This window comes from Lactuca sativa, chromosome 6 (genome assembly GCF_002870075.4).
Source record: "Lactuca sativa cultivar Salinas chromosome 6, Lsat_Salinas_v11, whole genome shotgun sequence".
NCBI classification, from domain to species: domain Eukaryota; kingdom Viridiplantae; phylum Streptophyta; class Magnoliopsida; order Asterales; family Asteraceae; genus Lactuca; species Lactuca sativa.
The window spans coordinates 2,732,787-2,751,066 of record NC_056628.2 but is presented as its reverse complement, the minus strand read 5'-3'; the positions used below and the strand labels follow the sequence as shown (position 1 = coordinate 2,751,066).

General features: G+C 28.3%; 1 protein-coding gene across 1 annotated transcript; it reads right to left on the bottom strand.

Annotated features, from left to right (window-relative positions):
* Positions 1 to 17,494: 17,494 nt before the first annotated feature.
* Positions 17,495 to 18,280, bottom strand: LOC111886948 (probable WRKY transcription factor 48; the record flags this gene model as incomplete). The annotated part of the gene is given in 1 exon segment (XM_052764426.1): positions 17,495 to 18,280. A coding segment is annotated over 1 exon segment (352 nt), but the record flags the coding sequence as incomplete, so codon positions are not given.

Genomic DNA, 18,280 nt, shown 5'->3' with positions numbered 1-18,280 from the left:
ATAAAAATCGATTAGATTTTTATTACAGCACATTCGTTATTCATTTATGAATAAAATGCATGCTTAATTTTTTTACAGTTTAAGTGTCATTCATATATAAATATAATACGTAATAAAACTTTTTTTACTTAAAATATATTTTTTTACATCATTTTTCGTCACACGTTATATTTAATTATGAATAAAATATATATTAATGGTCGTCATATTTTATATTCATATAAATAAAAAATTTTATCATAATTTTGTTATAGTTCATGTGTTATTTGAATAGGAATAAGTAGTATGTTAATAAAAGACGACATGTTTTAAAAATTTGAACTACTTATATATATGAATAACAAATAAACCGCAACAAAATTATGATAAATGTGTTTTTCATATATGAATATAACTTGTGAGGAAACTAATACACATTTTATTCATATGTGATGATAACATGTGACGAGAGCTGATATAAATTGTAAAGAGTTTATATATGTTATATTTATATATGAATGATATTTAAACTCTAAAAAAAATTAGTCATACTTTTTATTTATAAGTGAATAACGAATTTACTGTAGTAAAATCTGATGCATTTTTATTCACTTATTAATAATAAAAGCTAAAACTATCAAAAAAATTTATGTTAAAACTATATCAATATGGATGTCTATTTATAAAGAATAAAAATTATGAATTTTGATGTATTTAAAATAATTTTTCAATAAAAATAGCTCCTTAAAAATAAAAAATAAAAAAAAATTATGTTTTTTTCTATATATTAAGGTAATTATTAACATAAATTAAAGAAACATGTTTTGTTGAAAAACACATCTATATTTCTTTCCCATTTCCGCCGGTACATTGGAGACTTTTACGGCAAAAATAAGTGATTGACTGAGAATGATTCACCCATTCTCAACTTTTTATATTTTTTCAATTGGACTTATATCTATACTACCTTATAAAAGAAATCTAACTTTTTCTAAAAATAGAATGAATATAATAATATTATTTTTTTAAGACGTCCAAATCATTAAGCTAATAGTACAACTTATTACTAATAAAATAATATTAAATTTAAAATTTGTACTTTTGTAAACTAAATGTACAATCAACACATGCATGAATTTTGACTATGCTAAGCTATTTAATCACCAACTTAATCCTTAAATACACAATATACGCGGTGGAAGCCGATCTCGCCCTCTTTCAGCCACATTAATCGGTCAATACCACTAGATACACGTTATATACTATCTCTTTCTCTCTTTCTTCTTCAATCTATGGTACACACTACACACCCTAAGAACTCCTTGTTTCGTTGCTCATCACCACCATCACCGGTTCCCACTTATGCCGATGTTTTTCTCCTTACTATGACTGTTGGATTTAGGGCTTATTTGAGAAAGGTAACGGCTTTTGGTCTTATAGTCAGAACCACCTTCAAATATTCCATCGACTTTCTCCCCAGATTGTTTGCTCACCAGTCCTATAGGGTTCTTGGAAGGTACGATGCCAGTAGGAATTCTCTTCTTGAAATTGTTTCTCCCCCACCCCTCCCCCTCTCTCTCTCATTAAATGATCTCGAATTATTTAGGTTAAATCAATTATCCCCCTCAATTCTCAAGACCGCTTACTATCACGAAATATGTAGAGCTCAAAGGCAGATTCATCGAATCTAGGTATGTTTAATTCATTATTTAGTGATTTTTGGTTTCATTTATAACATATTCATAATTAAACCTGAAAAACTACAGGTGGATATGAATCTATATTTGAAGGTCCGATCTAGGTTTTGCTTTATGTTTTTTAAACTAAATGATTTCCGAACAAATTTAGGTTTGGGGGTTGAATGTCATTTCTCTAAAACACCTAGAATCTCTCTATCAGGTTTCATTCATTGTTTCAATATCAAACAAAGAAATAAAAAAATAATTATTTTCTGTTTCATTTTTTCATATTTTCGGGTCTCCTTTCATATGGATGAAGGCAACCAATGTTGCTACCCTCTTAGCCCAAAATAGGTAAAAGAAACATGTTTCTCTCTCTTTCTCTCTGCATGTGTATGGATTCTTGATTTATTGATTATTTTGTTTATTTAATAAATTAGGTTTTGAAATTATGGATTACATACTAAAATGGCTTTATACATTCTGAGTTTGCTATTTTTAATAATCTTTTTCTTTATAAAGACATATTCTTGCTTCATCATTCCATTATATCCATTCATCTTAAAACACCCACCGCCATGGGTGAATCTCAAAACTCTCTAGGTAAGTCTCTTATAGTCTTTTGGGTTATCTGTATATATTTCCTTTATTTCTTTATTTTTTATTTAATCTCTTTTTTTCTTCTAGAGATACAATTGTTATGGTTACTTTTCTTCATATTTTCATATTTTTACGATTTCATTTATTCATTGATCCGATAAATTTTTTTGTTAGATTGTGAGTTTCATGTTTTTGTTTGTTAGTAATTTATATTTAAGCCAAAGCATTAAATATTATAACCGGTCCAAAATAGATAAAACTGAATTCCCTCCTTCTACTATATTTTATGCATTTATAATTGTATACCATACTGTTTATTCTAAGATTTTAACCATTGCTAATAAGATGTGAACATAATTATGGTTCTTCTGGTGGAATGACTATTCTACCCTTATTTTTTCATAACTTTTAACATAATTATCTGCTTATTGTTTTGCCGGTACTAGATGCGAACAAGAATTTTAAAATTTGGTGCTTTATGCAAGTATCATTATCCAAGATATGGAGTCGGATCATCAACCACATTGGCACTAAATAGCTTGGTACTTTTATTCGACTGTTTATTATAGCATCATTATAAATATTTTGTTTTTTCCTGACTAATTTCAAGAAATAGCAGCATACTCTTGATTTTAAAAGTATAATGTCATTATTGAAAGAAATGAAAGTAAGTTGCTATAATAAACAATAATAGAAATGTAATTTAATTCAAATATTTATGGTATATTCTCAGATATAGCAATGTACTTTGATGTCCTCTATTTTGGGCGTCGTGCTAGGCTGTTAGATATTTTTTTAAATTTCATTGCAATATATTTGGAGATTTATAACCTGAATTTTCATGCGACTGTTGGGGTGGGGCAAGGGCAGGAGGGTTGAGGCATGGGGTCATTCTTTTTATATTATTAGAAGTATTAAATATACAAAAAAATGAAACATACTCGATCGATCATCCTGAATGGGTTTCTTCCACTAAAGTTAGTTATGCACATTTAATTCTAATGCGATGACATCGTCTTCATGCAACTTCTACATTGGACCTACTCACCTACATGTTTGTTTAACTCAAAAGAGACACACACACACACACACACACACATATATATATATATATATATATATATATATATATATATATATATGCAATCATTATATTTGATTATTTGACTATATTGGTTTGTTTATTTAGTTGTAACTCTATATTTTGGGTGGTATAAGGTACCCGCAAGCCGAATCACCTACTAATAGCTATAAGGAAGCCATGGCAGGCCCAGAGTCTGCAAAATGGAAAGAGGCGATGGACAGCGAGATTCAGTCCATGTATGACAACCAAGTTTGGAATTTGGTTGACAATATGCCCGGACGTAAGACGGTTGGGTGCAAATGGATCTTCAAGAAGAAGACCGACATGGATGGGAATGTGCACACGTATAAGGCACGATTGGTGGCGAAGGGCTTTGCTCAAACTCCCGAAGTTGACTATGATGAGACCTTCTCACCAGTTGCTAAGATAAAGTCTATTAGGGTGATGCTAGCCATTGTTGCATTTCATGATTATGAAATATGGAAAATAGATGTCAAGATCGCTATCCTTAATGGGAAGTTGGTTGAGGATGTTTACATGGCTCAGCCAGAGAGTTTTGTCGATCCGAAGCATCCCAATAGAGTGTGCAAGATTGAGAAGTCCATTTATGGACTTAAGCAAGCGTCTCACAGATGGAATCTTTGCTTCGATGAGAAAGTCAAAGAGTTTGGATTTGTACGAAGTGAAGATGAATCGTGTGTATATGTCAAGGCCAGTGGGAGTATAGTTAGCTTTCTCATTTTGTATGTCGATGACATACTACTCATAGGAAACGACGTCCCGACTTTGCAAGAGGTTAAGTCCTGGCTCTGAAAGTGCTTCGCTATGAAGGACCTCGGAGAGGCTTCCTATATTTTGGGAATAAGGATACTGAGAGAAAGAAGTAAGAGACTAATTAGACTTAGTCATAATACTTATTTGGATAAGGTACTAAAACGTTTAGTATGAAAAACTCGAAAAAGGGAGAACTACCGATACAGAGTAATGCCAAGTTGAGTAAGACTCAAAGTCTGAGTACCGAAGCCGAGATAGCTGAGTAACCTATGCTTCCGCAGTTGGCTTAATCATGTATGCTATGACTTGTACTCGCCCTGATGTGGCCTTTGCTTTGAGCATGGTCAGTAGATATCAAGGGAACCCAAGCAGAGCTCATTGGATTGCGGTCAAGAATATACAGAAGTACTTTCGGAGGACCAAGGAATGGTTTTTAGTCCTCGGAGGGAGTGATGACTTAGAGGTACGAGGGTATAGTGACGCAAGCTTCAAGACCGACAGGGACAACTACCGTTCGCAGTCGGGATGGGTCTTTACCCTTAATAGAGGAGCAGTGACTTGGAAAAGTTCCAAACAAGAAACTGTAGTTGATTCAACATGCAAATCAGAGTACATTGCAGCGAGCGAAGCGTCAAAGGAGGCGATATGGTTGAAGAACTTCAATGGTGATCTTGGAGTTGTGCCTGCCATAAAGAAGCCTATGGAAATTTTCTATGACAATGAAGGAGCGGTTTCCTTGACCAAGGAACCGAGGGATCTTGGTAGATCTCGGCATATCGACAGAAAATATCACTTTATTAGACATCGAGTAGAAGAAGGACACCTCGTAGTAAAGAGGGTATCGTCAGAGGATAACCCAACAGATACGCTTACGAAGGGACTGAGCAGGGTTAAGCATTTGCAGCACGCTAGGAGCATTCGGCTGAAAGACGATATTAGTTTAGATTAGATAGTTTTGGAAACATGTAAGAGATAAATGTAATTGACATTTGATGATTAAATAAAGGAGTATTATTTATAAGTAAAGCTACTGTCTTATGTTAATCGTTTAACTATTGTTTCACTTTGCATGTTTTGAGTTCCTGGATAATTGAGTTATTAAGAATAATCGAATTATTCGAATGGTCCACAATCGTTCATATGTTGGAAGTAGGTATGAATGAAGATTGTCATGAATTGGTGCGTAGATTGTCTAAAAGGTATTAGACATAGCAAAGGTTTTCTGCAACGTTCATGAGTGCTTATGAACAAGTTTTGAGCATTGGAATAAACCCGCGCTTGCTGGAATCACTTTATGGAATACGACACAAGTGATCGCAAGACGATAATATCATATGGTCTTAAAACCAAGATATATGGTTTATTGTTTACTAGTTGGTTGTGCATATATTGATAATGCGAAACCGCATCAGTAAATTGATGTCATAAAACGCATCGTTGTGTATAGTTGATTAGTAAATAGTAAATGCATATAAGTCGAAGTTTATCTATTACTTTTATCCTAAGAGGGTAAAAGCGATATAAGGGCCCCTCGATGATTTGATTTGACTTATGTGTCGGGCTCGGTCAGGACTGAATTGATGTGTTCAAATAAGTTCTATGTCAAATGAATCTGAGATCGAGAAACCAACTGCTGGACAATAAGCTCCACGAGATTGTCTGCATAATATCTAAACAGAGGACTGTACGATCCCTTATCTAAAGGACAGGATACTGATAAGATCAGAGTTTGACAGCGTCTTTAAGATCTACGATTGCTAATCGGATTGAGTTTGCATATATAGTTACTAGACTTAACCAAGTGGGAGACTGTTGGATTAGTGTCTAAGGTTGTAACTATATTTGGTAAGTACTTGACCCGGTTATGCATGGTCCTTTTGGGTTGCCTTCACCATAGCAACTTGACAGGATGATTTGTTAAGAGAGAAGAGATATTATTGATAATATATTATGAGAATAATATATTAAAGGTATAATAATGTTATTTGATTAATATAAGTCATATATTAATTGAGAATTAATTTGGTGACTTAAAGAGGTTAATTGAATAAAGGGGGCATAAATGGTCAAATGTGTGATAGTTGTGTTTTGGGCTATGTATCCTTATGTATATAAGGGTGGAAGGATTTTAGGGTTGGGAGACCTTAAAATCGTCCAAGCCTAATATCTAGGAGGATCTTGGATTGCTTAGGGCCTAAGTTATTCAATTAGGGTTAAAGGTGAAACCCTAGTAGCTCATAGTATAAATATATCCCTTGGGTGAGGGAAATCGGCATTCATGCAAGGCAAGAAACCCTAGAGCCGATTTCTCACCCTCCTCTCTCTCTCTCTCTCTCAAGATCATCCTCTTGCTAGTTGGTGTTTGTAAGCCATTAGAGGAGTGACAATTATGACTCTAAGCTCCAAGAAGAAGAAGTATCAAGCAAGTAATCCAAGGTATTGTTCTAAATCCGATTTCATATGATTAGATTCAATTGTTTACATTAGATCTAGAATTGTAAGTCTTAGATACAATGCATTTTCAATTACAGAAACCTAGATCCAAGCATTAGGGTTTGCATGTGCACATAGGAAAGTTCTTTTGGCTTAAACCCATCAGTTCGATCTCAAGATCTCTATTTTTTTCATAATCTCAATGACACTCTGTGTGTCTGTGTGTGTATATATATATATATATATATATATATATGTGTGTGTGTGTGTGTGTGTGTACTAGGTGTGAGACCCGTGTACTACACAAGTTTATTAAAAATAACAAGTTTAATATCAATATGTAAACATTAAACATTTTATAAAGTAATTGAAAAAAGAAAGTAAATCAATAAGTTTGTAACATTTATGTGAATTTATTCTCAAATTAATAAAATCACAACCTTACATGAATAGAATGTGAACCTTATATATATATATATATATATATATATATATATATATATATATATATATATATATATATATATATAATTGTAAATTTTGGAAAGTTAATGTAAGAATGAAAACCTCAAAAATGACAAGTGGAAAATAAGAGAAATTAAAAAAACCAAAAAAAAGCCACGTAGCAAAACAAAAGAGAAGTAGACATATGCCAAATAAAACCTTCATTTATTTGAAAGGATATATATATATATATATATATATATATATATATATATATATATATATATATATAAAGAGAGAGAGAGAGAGAGAGAGAGAGAGAGAAAGAAAGGAGGGTTCAACTGAGACAAAAAAATGTTGAGAATCTGGGAATCATTCTCAGTCACATATTTGTTTTGCCTCAAAATACTTAGGCGTGTCGACGGAAATAGATAATGGATACACATGTGTTTTCCAACCAAATATGTTTCCTTAAACTATGCTAATAATTACCTTAATATACACAAGAACATATTTTTGTAGTTTTTTTTTTATATTTTTAGAAAACTTTTTTATCAAAAAATTATTTTGAATATATCAAAACTCATAATTTTTTATTCTCTATAAATAGACATCCATATTGATATCATTTTAAGATAAAATTTAAAAAAAATATTTTTTTTAGAGTTTCAACTCTCGTTATATATAAGTGAATAAAAATCGATTAGATTTTTATTACAGCACATTCGTTATTCATTTATGAATAAAATGCATGCTTAATTTTTTTACAGTTTAAGTGTCATTCATATATAAATATAATACGTAATAAAACTTTTTTTACTTAAAATATATTTTTTTACATCATTTTTCGTCACACGTTATATTTAATTATGAATAAAATATATATTAATGGTCGTCATATTTTATATTCATATAAATAAAAAATTTTATCATAGTTTTGTTATAGTTCATGTGTTATTTGAATAGGAATAAGTAGTATGTTAATAAAAGACGACGTGTTTTAAAAATTTGAACTACTTATATATATGAATAACAAATAAACCGCAACAAAATTATGATAAATGTGTTTTTCATATATGAATATAACTTGTGAGGAAACTAATACACATTTTATTCATATGTGATGATAACATGTGACGAGAGCTGATATAAATTGTAAAGAGTTTATATATGTTATATTTATATATGAATGATATTTAAACTCTAAAAAAAATTAGTCATACTTTTTATTTATAAGTGAATAACGAATTTACTGTAGTAAAATCTGATGCATTTTTATTCACTTATTAATAATAAAAGCTAAAACTATCAAAAAAATTTATGTTAAAACTATATCAATATGGATATCTATTTATAAAGAATAAAAATTATGAATTTTGATGTATTTAAAATAATTTTTCAATAAAAATAGCTCCTTAAAAATAAAAAATAAAAAAAATTATGTTTTTTTCTATATATTAAGGTAATTATTAACATAAATTAAAGAAACATGTTTTGTTGAAAAACACATCTATATTTCTTTCCCATTTCCGCCGGTACATTGGAGACTTTTACGGCAAAAATAAGTGATTGACTGAGAATGATTCACCCATTCTCAACTTTTTATATTTTTTCAATTGGACTTATATCTATACTACCTTATAAAAGAAATCTAACTTTTTCTAAAAATAGAATGAATATAATAATATTATTTTTTTAAGACGTCCAAATCATTAAGCTAATAGTACAACTTATTACTAATAAAATAATATTAAATTTAAAATTTGTATTTTTGTAAACTAAATGTACAATCAACCAATGCATGAATTTTGACTATGCTAAGCTATTTAATCACCAACTTAATCCTTAAATACACAATATACGCGGTGGAAGCCGATCTCGCCCTCTTTCAGCCACATTAATCGGTCAATACCACTAGATACACGTTATATACTATCTCTTTCTCTCTTTCTTCTTCAATCTATGGTACACACTACACACCCTAAGAACTCCTTGTTTCGTTGCTCATCACCACCATCACCGGTTCCCACTTATGCCGATGTTTTTCTCCTTACTATGACTGTTGGATTTAGGGCTTATTTGAGAAAGGTAACGGCTTTTGGTCTTATAGTCAGAACCACCTTCAAATATTCCATCGACTTTCTCCCCAGATTGTTTGCTCACCAGTCCTATAGGGTTCTTGGAAGGTACGATGCCAGTAGGAATTCTCTTCTTGAAATTGTTTCTCCCCCACCCCTCCCCCTCTCTCTCTCATTAAATGATCTCGAATTATTTAGGTTAAATCAGTTATCCCCCTCAATTCTCAAGACCGCTTACTATCACGGAATATGTAGAGCTCAAAGGCAGATTCATCGAATCTAGGTATGTTTAATTCATTATTTAGTGATTTTTGGTTTCATTTATAACATATTCATAATTAAACCTGAAAAACTACAGGTGGATATGAATCTATATTTGAAGGTCCGATCTAGGTTTTGCTTTATGTTTTTTAAACTAAATGATTTCCGAACAAATTTAGGTTTGGGGGTTGAATGTCATTTCTCTAAAACACCTAGAATCTCTCTATCAGGTTTCATTCATTGTTTCAATATCAAACAAAGAAATAAAAAAATCATTATTTAATAGTTTCATTTTTTCATATTTTCGGGTCTCCTTTCATATGGATGAAGGCAACCAATGTTGCTACCCTCTTAGCCCAAAATAGGTAAAAGAAACATGTTTCTCTCTCTTTCTCTCTGCATGTGTATGGATTCTTGATTTATTGATTATTTTGTTTATTTAATAAATTAGGTTTTGAAATTATGGATTACATACTAAAATGGCTTTATACATTCTGAGTTTGCTATTTTTAATAATCTTTTTCTTTATAAAGACATATTCTTGCTTCATCATTCCATTATATCCATTCATCTTAAAACACCCACCGCCATGGGTGAATCTCAAAACTCTCTAGGTAAGTCTCTTATAGTCTTTTGGGTTATCTGTATATATTTCCTTTATTTCTTTATTTTTTATTTAATCTCTTTTTTTCTTCTAGAGATACAATTGTTATGGTTACTTTTCTTCATATTTTCATATTTTTACGATTTCATTTATTCATTGATCCGATAAATTTTTTTGTTAGATTGTGAGTTTCATGTTTTTGTTTGTTAGTAATTTATATTTAAGCCAGAGCATTAAATATTATAACCGGTCCAAAATAGATAAAACTGAATTCCCTCCTTCTACTATATTTTATGCATTTATAATTGTATACCATACTGTTTATTCTAAGATTTTAACCATTGCTAATAAGATGTGAACATAATTATGGTTCTTCTGGTGGAATGACTATTCTACCCTTATTTTTTCATAACTTTTAACATAATTATCTGCTTATTGTTTTGCCGGTACTAGATGCGAACAAGAATTTTAAAATTTGGTGCTTTATGCAAGTATCATTATCCAAGATATGGAGTCGGATCATCAACCACATTGGCACTAAATAGCTTGGTACTTTTATTCGACTGTTTATTATAGCATCATTATAAATATTTTGTTTTTTCCTGACTAATTTCAAGAAATAGCAGCATACTCTTGATTTTAAAAGTATAATGTCATTATTGAAAGAAATGAAAGTAAGTTGCTATAATAAACAATAATAGAAATGTAATTTAATTCAAATATTTATAGTATATTCTCAGATATAGCAATGTACTTTGATGTCCTCTATTTTGGGCGTCGTGCTAGGCTGTTAGATATTTTTTTAAATTTCATTGCAATATATTTGGAGATTTATAACCTGAATTTTCATGCGACTGTTGGGGTGGGGCAAGGGCAGGAGGGTTGAGGCATGGGGTCATTCTTTTTATATTATTAGAAGTATTAAATATACAAAAAAATGAAACATACTCGATCGATCATCCTGAATGGGTTTCTTCCACTAAAGTTAGTTATGCACATTTAATTCTAATGCGATGACATCGTCTTCATGCAACTTCTACATTGGACCTACTCACCTACATGTTTGTTTAACTCAAAAGAGACACACACACACACACACACATATATATATATATATATATATATATATATATATATATATGCAATCATTATATTTGATTATTTGACTATATTGGTTTGTTTATTTAGTTGTAACTCTATTTTGGGTGGTATAAGGTACCCGCAAGCCGAATCACCTACTAAAAAGGATAAGGCAACAAAAGAGTAGAAATGAAATCAATTGTATTTGGTAGGAAGAGTAAAGTCCGGTGCTATTTCATCTTCCTTTTGGTAGCAAATGTATACAATGGTCCAGATTTTTCAAATGAGTTTGACATAAATTTGTGTCTAATGTACTTTGTGTGTGGCTGTATCTAAGTGATTGTGTCTGTGCATCTAACTGTGTTTGATAGACTATGTATGACTATGTATTAATGTATGTGTTTAACGAAGTTTCCGAGTTTGTATGTGTATATGTGGCTGTATGTATGTGTACAAATATCTTAATGACATTTTTTGGCATGCTACTTTCATATATTTACAGAAGCTCTTAATGTCGTTTTTCACAACAAATTGACATCCAATATGTACAGAGCTCTACCGATTGTGATATTGTTTATAAAGTTATTTAACCCCAATGAATATGTGTGATTTTTGATGGGAAGGATCAATATGCATTTGTGCTCATCACTTTTTTTATTGGTATTTATGAGCTAAAACGAGATCTCATTATAGAAGTGTAGCTTTTTAAGTTTCACATTTTCTGTTTGATTTCTAATTTGGTGTGTAAGACTTTTCTTTTATTTTTAAAATTTTACAGGTGGCGTTTAAGATTACAGTTAAATTGTAATCATTTTAGGAACTTTTATCTGTCAGTATGTCCCTTTGTCCAAATTAGTTGATCTTATAATTTTGAATTGATGTCTCGTGTAAACATATTATAACCTTGATTCAACTAGCTTAGATGAACAATTATGTCAATGTATATGTTAGATTTCAAAGGATTAGATGTTGAGAATGTGGATATAATTTGTTTATTTGGGCTTTTAACATGTTTGATATCAAGGGGTGTTCACACAATTAGTAAAGAATAAAGAATATATATTAACAAGGATAACAATTAAAAATTATGAATATTAAATTGAAATTACACAATATCAACGAATAATTTAAATAATCATAATATAGAGTAATAATTTACAAAATCAATAAAAAAAGAATGCTCTATTTTATAAAGCAATAGAAAAAATTAAAAATTGCAAAGAATGTGAAATAGCTTTTGTAATTTTAAGTAAAATGATGAGTTTTTTAATTTTTAATGTACAACTTCATTCATGTATATATGGTATGGACATGACTATTTGTCATTTAAAGTATTTAATATAAAATCAGAACGAACTTATGTAAATATTCCTAAATAAATTTTGTAATATATAGATGAAACTAAAAATGTTAACATAAACAAACTAAGTTACTATTTGCCAAAAGAAAGCAGATTGTTGCCTGCCGACACAAACTAATTTGAAAGGAAGCTGTTTTTTCGAAAATAAAAATTAATCACCTTTCTGTATTCATGCTCGTTGCATAATATTTTTGTAAAACAAACATATCGCCTAAATAAATTATTCGCAGCCGCTGCTTTACGCGGGTCCACTACTAGTATATATATATATATATATATATATATATATATATATATATATATATATATATATATATATATATATATATATATATATATATTCTAATAAATAAATAGATTTATTTTTCCTATTGACAAGTGTCATTATATTAGACATTCTCATTAATATATTATGTCTCATGTAATGCCACTTGTCAACATATTAATTATCCATTTTAAATTTTCCACCATAATACATTAAATTTTAAATTCAAAGTTTAAACTTTTTCACTTAATTATATTAAACTAATAACATTAGATTAAAAAATAAAATAAAATTTATACAGATTATAAGATGATATAACTTCACGTATTTATTTAAATCAACGATTACAATTTTATATAACTAAAAAAAATATATTTTCAATAATAATTTACTTAAAATAATTGATTAATAATTTTGATTTTTAATATGAATGTTTAATTAATTTTATCATCGTAGTTCCCGCGGATAATAAACTAGTATATATATATATATATATATATATATATATATATATATATATATATATATATATATATATATATATATATATATATATATATATATATTCTAATAAAAGAGTAGCTTCAACCTTCTTTTGACATGTGTCATCATATTAGGCCTCTTAATTAATATACATTTTATTTTATTTTTGCCATGTGTTATTCTATTAAACCTCTTAATTAATGCATGTCACTTGTCAAACTATTAATTTTCTATTTCAAATTTTAATATTTTCACTTTAATTACAATAAATTAATAACAATGGAATAAAAATTATAATAAAATTAATACAAATTATAAGGTGATATAATTTCACATATTTATTTAAATTAATGATTATAATTGATTAATAATTTTGTGTTCTAACTATTAAAGTTTAATTAATTTTGTAACTGTGGTTTCACGGGTTATAAACTAGTGTATATATATATATATATATATATATATATATATATATATATATATATATATATATATATATAGAGAGAGAGAGAGAGAGAGAGAGGTGGGTTCAGTTGCGAAAATAAAAAAGGTTGAGAATGGGGGAATCATTCTCAGCCACTCATTTAATTAGCCTCTAAACATAAAAGACACGGTGGCAAACTTGTAAATATGATATAATAGCCTTCAATCATAAATACGAATAGTTGAAATTCATTCGCTTTTGCTCTTTCAATCGAACCTTCAATTCTGTTTGAATACGAACATATCTTCAATATCTACGATTAATTATACTCCCAACATCATTAGAACAACATCATCGATAATCAACAAAAAATTCAATTCGTATCATTCATTCAACATCGTTCATCAAATAAAACATCGAAATTAAGGTTAGAAAAGAATCAAATCATTTTTTGTTTGAAATTTTCATATATTTCTCCACCAATCTACTATTTTGTAAGATTTAAGTAGTCAAAGTATCATATTTATCACATTTTAAAAAAAAGTTAACTTGTATGCACTCCAACTGTTTGATGAAATGCAAAAACTAAATTACCACGTTATATTCATATATAAATATGTTTTCTCACCTGAATCAATATGTGATTATTAAAACACAAAACAAATATGCAAGTCAGTATGTTATTCATATGTGAATAACATATAAAAATTATATATATTTCTGAAAACACATTGTAATATTCATATATGAATATACTGTGCAATATTCACATATAAATATACCAACTATTAATCATAAGTGAATATACGATCTAATATTCACAAGTGAATATACTATGTACTATTCTCATGTGATATACCATGTAATACTATATAATATTCACATATGGAAATATCATATATTATTTATAAGTGAATATATCATTTAACATTCACAAGTGAATATATACTATGTAATATTCACAAGTAAATGCATCGTCTAATATTTAAATATGAATATACTATGTTTAATATATGCTATATTAATATATGAATAATACTTCAATTGTAAAAAAATTAATCATAGTTTTTATTCATAAGTGAATAACGAATGTATTGTAGTAAAACCAGATTCATTTTTATTCATTTATTAATAACGATAGCTGAAAATATAAAAAAAATAACTTTTTTATTTTATCTTAAAACTATATCAATATGGATGTCTATTTGTAGAGAATAAAAAATCATGAATTTTGGTATATTGAAAATCATTTTTCGATAAAAATAGCTTCTTAAAAATTAAAAAAAAAAACGAAAAAACTATGTTTTTGTATATTGTATTAAGGTAATGCTTAGCATAGTTTAAGGAAACATGTTTTGTTGGAAAACACATGTGCATTCATTTTCCATTTCCGCCGGTATGTTGGAGACTTTTGCGGCAAAAATAAACGATTGGCTGAGAATGATTCCCCCATTCTCAACCTTTTTTTTCTCAATTGAACCCTCGTCTATATATATATATATATATATATATATATATATATATATATATATATATATATATTATATATATATATATATATATATATATACATGTGTGTGTGTGTATATATATATACACACACAGATGAGGGTTCAATTGAGAAAAAAAAGGTTGAAAATTGGGGAATCATTCTCAGCCAATCATTTATTTTTGCCGCAAAAGTCTCCAACGTACCGGCAGAAATGGGAAATGAATGCACATTTGTTTTTCAACAAAACATGTTTCCTTAAACTATGTTAAGCATTACCTTAATATATACAAAAACATAGTTTTTTCATTTTTTTTTAATTTTTAAGAAGCTATTTTTATCGAAAAATGATTTTAAATATACCAAAACTCATGATTTTTTATTCGCTACAAATAGACATCCATATTGATATAATTTTAATATAAAATAAAAAAGTTATTGTTTTTTATATTTTCAGCTATCGTTATTCATAAGTGAATAAAAATGAATCTGGTTTTTACTACAATACATTCGTTATTCACTTATGAATAAAAACTATGATTAATTTTTTTTACAATTTAAGTATCATTCATATATGAATATAGTATATACTAAACATAGTATATTCATATTTAAATATTAGACGATGCATTCACTTGTGAATATTACATAGTATATATTCACTTATGAATGTTAGATGGTGCATTCACTTATAAATATTATATGATATTTTCATATGTGAATATTATATAGTATTACATGATATATCACATGAGAATAGTACATAGTATATTCACTTGTGAATATTAGATCGTATATTCACTTATGAATAATAGTTGGTATATTCATATGTGAATATTGCACAGTATATTCATATATGAATATTACAATGTGTTTTCAGAAATATATATAATTTTTATATGTTATTCACATATGAATAACATATAGAGTTGCATATTTGTTTTTTGTTTTAATAATCACATATTGATTCATGTGAGAAAAAATATTCATATGTGAATATAATGTGGTAATTTAGTTTATGCATTTCATCAAACAGTTGGAGTGCATACAAGTTAACTTTTTTTAAAATGTGATAAATATGATACTTCGACTACTTAAATCTTACAAAATAGTAGATTGGTGGAGAAATATATGAAAATTTCAAACAAAAAATGATTTGATCTTTTTCTAACCTTAATTTTGATGTTTTGTTTGATGAACGATCTTGAATGAATGATACGAATTGAATTTTTTGTTGATTATCGATGATGTTGTTCTAATGATGCTGGGAGTATAATTAATCGTAGATATTGAAGATATGTTCGTATTCAAACAGAATTGAAGGTTCGATTGAAAGAGCAAAAAGCGAATGAATTTCAACTGTTCGTATTTGTGATTGAAGGCTATTATATCATATTTACAAGTTTGCCACCGTGTCTTTTATGTTTAGAGGCTAATTAAATATAAATAACATCAAATCATATATTATATTTAATTTTATTCATGTGTAACTCGCAGAAAGAAGTCATTCAAACGATTGAGATTATGAAGTTAAAATAAATGTATATATTATCATATAATTCAAAATAATCAATATATTATATCAATTTAGTATATATAAATTATTATATCAAATTTAAAAACAACGTTATTGTTATATTTAAAAAAATCATATATTTGTAAAGATTTCAACTATATAAGTGTTTCTGTGCAAAGCGCGGGCATTCGCCTAGTGTATATATATATATATATATATATATATATATATATATATATATATATATATATATATATATATATATATATATATATATATATATATATAAAGGGTGAAATTCAATAGAGAACCATATTAACTAAGGAACCATGGAACCAATCATTTTTTCAACTTTTAGAACTTATTTTTTATCAAAAAAAAAAAAAACTAAAAATACAAAAATTCATAAATTTTTATCATTTTTCCAATAATATAAAATTCGATTTTTTTTTTTACGTCAAATTCACAATGTGAATCTTCGAAAATTCACAACGTGAATCCGGATTCACACGGTGAATCCAAAAAATAATTTTCACATTCACAATGTTAATATATGAATTTAGATATCTTTATATTTTTTTTTCGATAAATAATAAGCTCTAGAAATTGACAAAAAGATTTGATTCCTTAAAAAACTCATAATTATGGTTCTCTATTGAACTTTTTCCATATATATATATATATATATATATATATATATATATATATATATATATATATATATATATATATATATATATATATATATATATATATATATATATATATATATATATATATAAATATTTATATATATATATATATATATATATATATATATATATATATATATATATATATATATATATATATATATATATCACAAATACGGGCTATGTTAGAACTTAAGCTTCCCTACAAGTCAAGCAAAAGGGTCATATCACAAATGTTATGAAACATGCTTTGCCGAAACCATTAATTTTGCCTTACATGGCTACATATAATTTGGACAATTACGCGCAACAATAACCTATAATTGAAATTCATGAGATGTACAAAATCATATACTACCCTAATCCCCCATAGCAAAATATGGGAATATCTGTCAAGTACAACGAATAAACAAAAGAACCAACATAAACCAAGCTATCCGCTCCATGATTAGCTAGCCAAAAACCCAAGAAAAAAAAAACCTAGTCATTGTACACTGATCGATGATCAAACTTTGCTACGCAACAATGAAGTCGGTGTTTCTTATTACCTAAGAATAGGTAATTAACACGCGAAAAACCGATCCTTGTACACTGTTAGCACATAAGACTACTAAAAAGATTCCTGAATGCTTGCGAAAGTAGCTAACTATAGCTAGTAGTTAAAATTATGAAACCCTGGCCACTTAATTCTGTTCTTTTTTAGGCTCGTCTTTCCGGATCTGGAACGGAACAACATCCTGAAGTAGTCCATGATCTCTAAGTAATGAAGAAGAAGGTGAAGGGAAAACACGTCTTTCTTGAAGGAAATGGGAGTACGATGATGGATGAGCACTGGAATTAGTGGTGCTAAAGCTTAGAGAAGATGAAGTTGATGTTTGGTTATGGAAATAGGGTTGTAGTTGTTGTTGTTGATAGTGGGGCTGTGCAAAAAGAAATGAAGAAACACCCAGACCATCACCACCACCAAGACCGCCATAGCCAGCACTTTCCGGCAAGATTCCAATACTTCCTCGAGGCGTCATGGGATAGGGGTGA